We start from the raw sequence: 10634 nt of genomic DNA on the forward strand, positions 1-10634 counted from the left end.
CAATAAACCCAAGCCATGCATCCCCTGAGTGCTGATGAGATGGACACAATACTGTGTCCTGCATGCGTGCTGCAGGCCTGCAGCGTGGCTCCCACCTCCCTTGGCCTGGCAGGCCCATGCAGCACCCTAAAGCAAGGCTCCAGGTCCCCCTACAGCACCCTAAAACCTGGCTCCATGCCCCTACAGCACCCCCAGACCTGCTCCTGCCCCCCAGAGCGCTGCTTCAGACCCCCCAGCACCCCAAAACCTGGCTGTAGGTCCCCCTGCAGCACCCCAAAACCCTACTCCTCCTCCCGCCCTTTCCCGCGCTCTGCCGCGCGAGACTTCCCGCCATCTTCCCGCGGAGGGGCGTGCCCACGCTAATCGGGGGCGGGATTATGCAAATCGCGAGAGCTCCGCGGGGAGTCGCAGGGCCGGAGCGGGACGCGGCGGTGGGTGAGTGCTGGGGCCGGGGCCGGGGCCCGGGCACCGGGGCCAGGGAGACCGCCCCGGCTTCGGGCTCCGGTCCCCCGATCCCGGCCTCTTGCAGAGCTGCCCGGAGATCGGGACGGCGCCGGGGCCAGGGCCCTGCCGGGCAAGGAGGCACCGCCGGGTGCGGGCACCGCCGGCGGCCCGCGGTGACCCACAGCAAGGGCAGCGCGATTTTTGCTCGGTAACCCCAGGGTTACTGTGGGTAACGTGGCAAACGTGGGGGAAGCATCGAGCAGCGTGCAGCGGTGCAGGTTGGCGTCGGCCCTGAGCCCCCGCTCATCTGTGGCGGCATTATAGATCCCCCCCGGGCATCCCCATTTCCAGATTTCCACCTGGAGGAGGAAATCTTCATTAATGCCTTGACCTTTGTTAGTGACTGTTAATTAAGCTGCAGGTCCATTGTCTGTCTGGGGAGCTCTGCTTTCCTAGTCCATCCCCACTCCCACCTGGGATTTTGGGAGCTTTCATGTCTCTAAGACATCAGGTAAATAGTTCTCCAGCAAAGGATGAGGCCGTGTGCATTTCTGTATCCCAAAATGCTGGAAAACAGCTGCCTCGTGTCTCAGTAGCGACAGACAGCCATCAGCAGCTGGAGCAGACCCTGGCAGCTCACCGTCGGCGTGCGTCGGGTCTGGCTTCAACCAGTCCGCTAAGTTTGGTTCGTTTGTGCTACTGCAAACAGGAGGGTGGCATGGTCATGGTTCTCTCATTTTGCGGCTGCTTCTTTCCTCGAATACAGTGGGGCACCAGGGTTGCTGCAGTGGGCCCGCCGGGGCGAAGGCGCAGGTTTGGGTGCTGCGGGTTTGGGCTGGTCCTCCAGCAGCCCCAGCACGGAGGAGCGCAGGTGGAACCGCTCTGCTGTGGAGCTGTTTGCTTGGGAGGGAGCCGCAGGGCTCTTACGCTTGTCCTTATCGATGCCCTGGTGCATGTGAGGCAAATTGCTTTACAAATACAGATTTGGGCATTTAATTTCAAAGAGGTGCATGTGCTCTGCTGGGAGCCCTAAGGGGATCTCGAGAGACTCAGTCCCGTTCTAGGGCATAACATGTGTGGTGCAACGTCCCCTTATCACGGCGCCCTCGCAGTCCTTGCTCTGCATCCCTGCTATCCCTCCCCGGCTGTCGGGCAGCTGTGGGGCGTGCGGTGGCTTTGCGGCTGTACCACCCCAGTGCCCCCGTCCGACCAGGAGCCCTGAGCAGGCAAGGGGAGCTGGCAGCAGCTCCTCTTGCACATGGGGCTGTAAGGAGGGCCCCTGCTCCCCGGGCCTCGCAGCAGACGGGTGCTCCACTGGGGCCCACCCGTCCCGGCTCTTATCTCCGCTCTGCAATTCTGCCTGGTGCCCATCTCCTCCTTCCCTGGAGCTGTGGCCTCTATCTGTCCCCTACAGAGTCAGGTGCCTCTGGTCCCACCCTGTCCCCTTCTTCCTGTGGGATTAACTGTTTAAAGCATTTTTTGGATTCTTGAGGTGGGTTTTATTCACTGAGCCCTTTGTTCTCCATGGCTGCCTGCCTGGAGCGTGGCCTGAGCAGCCCAGCCACTGCACTGGGGCTGCCGACTCCAGTCACCCGAGGGCTGTCCCCTTCCCTGCAAATACGGACTGGAGCAGCAGCTTTCCAGGGCTAAAAATTACTTGCCAAGTGATGTCATGACACCACCAGCATGCCTGTCAGCTGGTCTGCAACCCCCGCAAGCACCAGCCAATTTTTTCAGACAGTGTTTTTATACACATAAGCCTGTAAGTAATTGAGAGGTGCCTTTCCCCCATCCCTAAGCAGAGATGATTGCTAGGGGTACGAGGCTTGGTTCAAGCTCTGGACTGAACATGATGCCCCTGTGTTTCAACTGCCCTGTGCACAGGGGTGGCCTGACAATTTGGCTTAGCATTAGAATATCTGAAGGGTCTTGTGTGTGTGTACAATAGGTGAGCACCTCAAATTAAAAGTTTTCCAGAAAAGTGGAGCCATCTCCTGCCCAGCTCCATTGCTGACTGCTGTCACGGGTGCTGGTGTAAAACTTTCTGCCCCAGACGGTGTCCTGGGATGCCAAGTGGGCTGTGTCTGCTCTCCAGAGAGCCGGGGGCAGCAAGGTTTATTGGTGGGGAATCCCTCCTGGGACGGGACAGGGGACTGTGGGGCAGCTCCCCGAGACAGGTCCCACCCTCATGTCACTCTGTCTCCTGTGGGAAGCCCTGCCCTGCCCAGGTGGCCAGCAGAGGTGTCCCGCTTGCTCTTTCAGAAGCCCATCTCCAGCTCTCCTCCCAGCCACCTCCCTTCAGTTTCAGCTCTCAAAATAAAATCAGTAGTCTCTGGTAGGGACCTTGACATTTGTTTGTCAGGGCACCCCTGGCCCCTCTGTGTGGGGCGTTTGTGGGGAGCGGCCCTGTGTGCACAGCCAGCAGAAGTCCTTGAAGCCGCCCTGTACAGTCTTGTTCATGTAGTGGCTCCAGCCATAACAGCTGCTCTCTTCTGTGCTGCAGCCAAATGCCTCATCCTGGGGCAGCCGCCTTCCCCTGGCCCCCTCCGTCACGCTCCCACCAACCACATGTTGGTGAGAATTTGGTGCTAGTGGAAATTTAAATCTCAATGGTCTAATCACAGAATTATTACTAGATCTAATTGCTGCAGAAGAAGAAGATACTGCTACAGAAAAAGTTTCAACAATAGCATAGCTAACGCTTGATTTATTTATATTGAGTAATTGCTCTTTGTTACCCCTGAAATCGTTTTTGCTGAACTCCCAAGTTTTTTTTATCCAGCAGTAAGTGGCCACTGGAGTTGTGTGACGGTAGGGTTTGAAGCCCTGGTGTCTCCAGGATGGTCCTGCAGCCCTCTCTCATCCATACGCGTACTCTCTGTAACTGCACCTTTACACTTTGGCCACAAATACTTTGTGCTACACAGAGCAGCTTTTTACTACTCCGTATACAAAAGCTCTATCACACAATTATACAGTGTTAAGTAAAACTGAAACAAATTCAGCCGTGACCATCCCGGCATTAGAAAACTGTTGTTACATCTCTGCAAGCTAAAACAGACGGAGCCTGACGAGGGTGGTAGTGTTGAACTGTGTGAACGTGGTTCTGCTGCGGGAGGACACTGGTGGCTGTAAATTGGTGGTTTCACAGAGAATTGGCTTGCTTGCTGGAGAGGAGTTGGCATCATCCCTGTTTAGGGGAAGTGCTGTGACTGCCGATGGGGGGTCCTGCAACAGCCACCCGGCCGGGGCAGCCCCCGGGAGAACAGGGCTGAAGCTGGCTGGGCTGCAGCTCACGTTCCCCATATATGCCTGGAGCAGGACAGGGACGGTCCCGCGGTGGCTGCCTGGACCTCAGCCCCCTCCTCGCATGCACCGGTAGCCGTGGCTTACCAGGACACCGCCGCTAACCAGCCTGACGGTTTCTTTTGCTGTTTCAGTCTCCTTCCACAGGCCTCCTAGTGAACGCCCAAGATGCAGGCAGACTCCCTTCTTCACAGCGGCTACTTCCACCCTGTGCTACGCTCCTGGCAGTGTACAGCAACCACCTTTGATGCCTCCAACCTCATCTACCCCATTTTTGTCACGTGAGTGAGCTCTGGCTCTCTGGGTTAGGGATGGACCGAGCTCAGGTTGACTGGCTTAGGGTTCAGACTCCCCAAAAGATTCCCTGTGGAGAAGCCTGGGGTGGCGGCTTCCTTCTCATGCCAAGTCCTCACGTCTCTGTCTCATCCACCTCCTGCAGTGACAGCCCTGATGCAGTGGAGCCGATCCCCAGCCTCCCTGGACAAGCCAGGTAAGAACCCAGCCCCTCCGAGCTGCCTGCCACTTGCTGCTGTGCCCAAGCAGGGTTGATGTACAGCCTGAGATGAGCGTGGGCCAAGGGTGATGCTTCCAACCTGCTGTGGTCCCTGTCATGGGGATCACGCAGCATCGGGCAGGGCAGGAGTATTTGCCCATCATGGAAGTGGAGGGAATCATATTGGGGATGCTGGGAAAGTACCAGTACTGGCAGGGATAGTGCCAGGGTCTCACGATGTCTCAGAACACATTGCTGCATCTGCAACCAGGAAGCTGAGATAAGGGACCCAAGGGCAGGGCATGGTCCTTTCAGGGCAAAGAGTGTCCATGCTGGGTAGATAACGCTGCTGTGGCCCCAGACATAAGGTCCTGGATTGTTCTTCCCAATGTTCAGGCAACACATCCCCTGTACCTCCAGCTGCTGCTTGGCATGAGTGCTTGTGGATCACTTGCAGACCAGCATCCAAGTCACAGAGCAGGTCTGGGTGCCTGGCAGCCCCCTTCACTTTCCTCTTGTCAGGTATGGAGTCAACAAGCTGGAGGGGATGCTGCGTCCCCTCGTTGAAGATGGTCTGAAGTGTGTGCTCATCTTCGGGGTGCCCAGCAAGGTCCACAAGGTACGTGTGCGTGGTAGTGGCAGGGGGTGTGGGAGAGCAGTACGGGGCCAGGGGGGTCTCCTGATCAAACAGGAGCAGTTCAGGGGCTCTGGGTGTGCCTGCGCCCCCCTCCACAGAGCAGGACAGGGATGGGGGACTGTAGCAACACCCGAAATATTCCTGGTGACTCTGGGTGTCCTCTGTCCCTTTGACCAAGCGGTGCATCCCCATAGGGCAGAGGAGAACAGGGAGCTCTGTGCTGCAGAAAGCAGGGTGGATGACTTGAGAGAGAATCTCCCCTATGACTTCCCATGACACAGCCTTGCGCTGGGAGCTGTTGCAGGTGGCCCCAAGACCTGCACTCACTGCTCAGAGGCACTACTCTGTCACCCTCTTCCATACTGGTGGTCACGCTCCATTACATGGTCTCATGGTTCAGAAAACATTTCTTGGGCAGAACTGCTGCCATGCAGGAGTTGGTGGGACACCCTCAGCTCTGCGGGCTGAAGCATTTCTCTTCCCACAGGATGAAAGGGGCTCTGCTGCTGATGCAGAGGACACACCTGCCATCCAGGCAATCAGAAAGATCCACTCCACCTTCCCAGAGCTGCTCATAGCCTGTGATGTCTGCTTGTGCCCCTACACCTCCCACGGGCACTGCGGTGAGTGCACAGCCTGGGGTCACGGGCTGCTCCTTGGCCACCTTCCCGGGACTGGGAGTCTCTGGGGGTTGCTATTTTCTGCTGAGCTCTGGGTGCTGGTGGGGCCTGGCCAGCTTCTGCCCCAAGACATGGCTCCCCAGTACTGGTGCAGTTGAGCCTGAGAGACTTCTAGATTTTCAGAGCAGGGTGGGAGGCGCAGGTGGTTAAGGCACCCAATTCCTGATCATTTGAGTCTGTCTGAGCACCCCTCTGTGTACCCCATCTGTCTTCCCTTCCCGGGAGCACCCACGTGTTGTGTCCAGTCCTTTGAGGACTGCGTTGTTGGTTTTCTGGTCCTTATCCAGCTCCCTTAACGTGTTTCCTGCCATTGCTCTGAGCATCTGTGTAGCGAGAGCCATGCTCCCACCCTAGGGGTTGAGGCAACTGGCCGTCTACCCCCTCACCTAACTCCAGGTTTGTCTCCTAGGCATCCTGCGTGAAGACGGCACCATCCAGAATGAGATCAGCTGCCAGCGGCTGGCAGAAGTGGCACTGGCCTATGCCAAAGCAGGTGAGGAGTCTCCTGGCAGCACTACCTGAGTTTGACCCTTGCAGACTCACCCCCTCTTGCTTTCTGCAGGCCCAAAAGCAAACTGGCCCTAGCTCCAACTGGGAGTGCTTTTGCTCCAAGCCGGGGGAGGCTCCCCCTGCCCTCCGTGTGCTGGCCCTGGCAGAGCTGCCAGGCACCTGGGGCCCCTTGGCCCTGGGGTCACCCCCTGCAGGCAGGGGCACAGCCTCAAGCACTTCTTGGCGTGTCTGCTCTTTCCCTGCAGGCTGCCACATCGTTGCCCCCTCAGATATGATGGACGGGCGCATCGCAGCCATGAAGGCGGCATTGATCTCCAATGACTTGGGCAACAAGGTGAGCTCAGGATCTGTGTGCCAAAGGCAGCAACAACATCCATGGGGAGGCACACCGCAACAGGTCCTGGGCAAGCGGTGGAGGAAGCAAACCTCCACCTTGCCCAGGATGTGCTGCAGGCACACGGGAAGGGAATGTCCTTGGCTGGACACAGGGACAGCAAGGCGCCAGGCCTCTGGCAGGAAAAGGAGGACATGGGGCAGAGTATAAAACAGCCATGGGAGGGAATTGCTACTGCTCCAGCACAGGGATGCAGCACTGAGCTTCTGGCCCTCACAGCTCTGCTCTCCTCGGCAGGTCTCAGTGATGAGCTACAGCGCCAAGTTTGCCTCGTGCTTCTATGGTCCCTTCAGGTGGGTCTGTCCCTCAGCCAGGATTGTCCCCAGCTGGCACCAGGCTGGCCGGGAGGTGTGTCCCTGATAGTTATTTGGGAGCAGGGCTCGGCCAGAGCCTGGGCCACAGGTGGGGCCATGCTGGTCACTTTAGAGCACTCTCCTCCTACTTCCCAGTGCAAAAGGGAGACAAGCATACCTTGCCCAGGAGAGGCTGGCTGGTGGGAAGATAACCTTGGGTGATCCCTTCACCTGCTCATCCTGGGTGCTGGTGGCAAGGCAGGCAGAGAGGAAGCTGCCTCTGCAGCTGCCAGGAGCAGTGAGGAGGGGGAGTCACAGGAGCTGCTGTTGCCCCAAAGGATGGCTTTAGGGACAAGCTCAGCTCATCTAAGAGACCTCGTCTGAGAAAGGCCTGACCTTGATGGTGCATCCCTGAGGGACCTGCCTCGGAAAAGAGCAAAAGGAAGACATCTGACATGATTTTACCCCAGCCTATGGGCATGGGGAGGGCAGCGGGTGTTGAAGCACAGCTCCAGGGCCAGTCTGGGCCCGTTGGACCTCCCAGAGCAATCCTGGGGTGCTGAGGTGGGTCAGGAGAGCCCCCCCTTTCCAGGCCCCGATAGCTCAGGCACTTGTCTTAGTCTGTCCTCACGTTTCTGAAGCTGGACGAGGTGAGCAGCACAGGTTTCTGCGCTGGTCCTCATACCCTGCCCTCTGTCTTGCCCGTCACCAGGGATGCTGCACTCTCCAAACCTGCCTTCGGAGACAGGCGATGCTACCAGCTGCCCCCAGGTGCCAGGGGCCTAGCGATACGTGCCGTGGTGAGTGAGCCGGGGTCAGGCTGCCCAGGGCAGCACCAAGGCTCATGGGTTTGGGGAGAGCAAGCCCAGGGCTGTTGGAGGCAGAAGGTGGTAGGAGGCACACCAGCCAAAATGGCTAAGGCTTTTGCCTCTCAACTGAGAGAGAGAGGGAGGAAGCGGGTCCCCGGCATGGGCATGAGGGCCATGTGTTGGGAGCTGTGGAGTTGGTGACCCTGTACCCTCCTGTGACGTGGGGTGTCAGGTCCAGGGACATGCAGCTGCAGGCTTTCCCTAGGCACTGTGCGTCTGGCGAGGGGAGCATCAGCTCTCCCGCGTCACAGCCCACCTCTGGGCTCGCGTGGCCCTTAGGAGCCCACTAGACCCTTCTGTCATCCCTCCTCAGAAAACCAGCCGCCAGGTCAAAACCTCTGGGGAAAACCAACTGTGGACTTGCTGGAAAATATTATTCTACCCTGAGATGCTGGGGTCATGCGTGTGTTCCCCTTGCAGGACCGGGACGTGCGTGAGGGAGCGGACATGCTGATGGTGAAGCCAGGGATGCCCTACCTGGACCTTGTGAGGGACGTCAAGACTCGCGTAAGCTCTTTCTGCACGCCAGTGAAGGCACAGGGAGTCCCTGGAGGAGGAGGGGGGAGGAGAGGTGCGTGACTGGGATGGACAATTTGGATATCCACACGGGAGGGGACACAACTGCTGGTTTCACATGGGATGGACAATTCAGATATCCAAACTGGAGGGAGGGGATGTGACTTGGTTTGACAGGCCAAGGTGGGCACCAGAGCACCTCCGGGGCCTCCCTGCTCGTCCTGGACACAGCGGGGTGCATGTGGAGATGCAGGGCACCGGGAGGGGTGTCCCCCAGCTAACCCCCCCTCCCCGTCGCTCCCCCAGCACCCCACCCACCCGCTGGCCGTGTACCACGTCTCGGGGGAGTTCGCCATGCTGTGGCATGGGGCGCAGGCCGGGGCCTTCGGCCTGGAGGCCGCCGTCAGGGAGGCGGTGACAGCCTTCAGGCGCGCAGGTGAGGCGGGCGGCCCCGAGGCCTGCTCCTCTTCCCGACCCCGTGTCCCCTGTCCCCGCGCCCCGGGGCGGCTCTAGCGTCTCGTCTCTCCGCAGGGGCCGACGCCATCATCACCTACTTCACGCCGCAGCTGCTGCGGTGGCTGAAGGAGGAGGCGGCGGCAGGACGGGCCTGAGGGCCCCTGGTACTTCCGGGGCGGGGCCTCCAGTACTTCCGGGGCAGGGCTTCCGGGAGCGGGCAGGTGGGTGCGAGAGGGACCTTGCGTGCCCCGCGCCCCGCCGGCGCACGGCCCCGTGCGCCGGGAACCCGGTGAGCCCCGGACCATCCCCCCAGCCCCCGTGTGACCCGCGCGGGCCCCACTCACCCACGCCTAACGTGCCGCGTTACCCTACGTTACGCCCACGCCCGCCGCCCCGGGGGCGGCCCGTGCACCCGGCCCCCGCGCACTGTGGGTACAGCCCGGGTGCCCCCCACCCACCCCACCCCCAGCAGCCCCACGCAGGGCCTCGCTGCAGCACCCACGGTGGGGGCAGCTGCCCTGCCCTGGGACTCGGGGCAGGGCCTTCCCTCCCCTGCCGTATCTCAATGCAGCCCCCAGATGGAGCCTGAGCCCCCCACGGGGGCCACTGACACCAGTGGGTGTGAGACGGACAAAGGGCCAGCGCCCACACCCCTCTGACACGACCGGCGTGAGCCAGGCTCAGCACCGCCTTGCTTTTAGCAGAGCATCTGGCTCTCACCTCCCTGTTTTAGGTTTCCCTTAGTCCTGAGCTTTACTGAAGCCATGCTTAGGCTCCGCTTACTAACTTGGGACGTGAAGGACACGCTGCTGCGGCTGCGGCAGCCGGTTGGGGAGAGCTACGCGGCCGAGGCCCGGGCTCACGGACTCCAGCTGCGGCCTGAAGCTCTCAGTCACTCTTTCCGGGAGGCGTATGGAGCCCAGAGCCGGCGCTTCCCCAACTACGGCCGGGGCCAGGGGCTGAGCTCGCAACAGTGGTGGGGCGATGTGGTGAAGCAGACCTTCAGACTCTCAGGTGTGCACGAAGATGGAGTTCTAACACTGATGGCAGAAAACCTCTATCGCGACTTCTGCAGCGCCCACAACTGGGAGGTGCTGCCGGGGGCTGCTGAGACCCTGCGCCAGTGCTGCCAGCGCGGCTTCCGCATGGGGGTGGTCTCCAACTTCGATAACCGGCTGGAAAATGTCCTCTCCCAGTGCAACCTGCGACACCACTTTGAATTCGTCCTCACCTCCGAGGATGCAGGCTTTGCCAAGCCAGATGGGAGGATCTTCAAGAAAGCACTGCGCCTTGGTGGGGTGCCCCCGGAGCAGGCGGCTCACGTTGGGGACGACTACACCCGGGATTACAGGGCAGCCCAAGCTGTGGGCATGCACAGTTTTCTGCTCCGCACTGCCGGGCAGGGCGAGGAGCCGGAGGTGCCCCCTGAGCACGTCCTGCCCACTCTCAGCCACCTCCTGGCTCTTATTGAGAAGGGGTAGCAGTGTTTCGGAGGAGGACCAGTGCAGCTGCTGAGCCATGAACCAACCGGTCCTGGCATAGGATTTCTTGCTGCTGATTGAGCAGGGAAAAGCAGCGAGCGCTTCTGAGCGCAGGGAGCAGTACAGCCTGTGGAGCGGGAGGGGTGTTACTGCAATAAAACGTATCTGATGCTCAGCATTGCTGCTGTCTTTCATAGCTCTAGAAACACTCTGAAAGAGGGTCAGTGGTTGTGTCTTCCCCTGATGGAGCTGGGGACTGGGTCAAGGCTGCAGTCCAGAAGGCTTGTTCTGGCAGGAGGGACAGAGGCAGGCAGTGAGGTTTCTCCCTTCTTAGCCACCCCAGAGGGGGCTCAAGCATCAGCAGAGCTGGAGTTGGTCCTGTCCCTGGGAAGGGCTGCTCACGCAGAGCACCCAAAAGACCCACGAACGCCTCAGTGTATCCCAGTTTTGCCACCTCACCAGCATCCCCCTCTTCCTGACAGCAGTGGCAGGAGGCAGTTGTGGGCCTCCTGGTATGGGCAAAACAGTCTGGAGTTGGGCATTTTACTGATTTGG

At 59.9% G+C, this 10634-nt stretch overlaps 2 protein-coding genes across 3 annotated transcripts; both read left to right on the forward strand.

The window, feature by feature from the left end:
• The first annotated feature begins 364 nt into the window (after nucleotides 1-364).
• On the forward strand, nucleotides 365-8809 carry ALAD (aminolevulinate dehydratase). 2 transcript variants are annotated; one of them, XM_075112420.1, is made up of 12 exons: nucleotides 365-435; nucleotides 3885-4031; nucleotides 4190-4240; nucleotides 4766-4862; nucleotides 5368-5503; nucleotides 5970-6053; nucleotides 6316-6404; nucleotides 6702-6757; nucleotides 7470-7557; nucleotides 8047-8133; nucleotides 8449-8578; nucleotides 8674-8809. In XM_075112420.1, the coding sequence occupies exons 2-12, from the start codon at nucleotides 3919-3921 to the stop codon at nucleotides 8751-8753; spliced, it is 1011 nt and encodes a 336-aa protein (XP_074968521.1). In that variant the 5' UTR covers nucleotides 365-435; nucleotides 3885-3918; the 3' UTR covers nucleotides 8754-8809. The 2 variants fall into 2 exon arrangements, with proteins under 2 accessions (XP_074968521.1, XP_074968520.1); XM_075112419.1 differs by lacking the exon at nucleotides 365-435 and having other exon boundaries at nucleotides 3132-4240.
• A 553-nt stretch (nucleotides 8810-9362) lies between these two features.
• On the forward strand, nucleotides 9363-10257 carry HDHD3 (haloacid dehalogenase like hydrolase domain containing 3). Its single transcript, XM_075112422.1, has one exon. It carries the CDS (start codon nucleotides 9363-9365, stop codon nucleotides 10077-10079), a length of 717 nt encoding a protein of 238 aa, XP_074968523.1. The 3' UTR covers nucleotides 10080-10257.
• The last annotated feature ends 377 nt before the right edge of the window (nucleotides 10258-10634 follow it).

Source organism: Phalacrocorax aristotelis, chromosome 17 (genome assembly GCF_949628215.1).
Source record: "Phalacrocorax aristotelis chromosome 17, bGulAri2.1, whole genome shotgun sequence".
Taxonomy (NCBI): domain Eukaryota; kingdom Metazoa; phylum Chordata; class Aves; order Suliformes; family Phalacrocoracidae; genus Phalacrocorax; species Phalacrocorax aristotelis.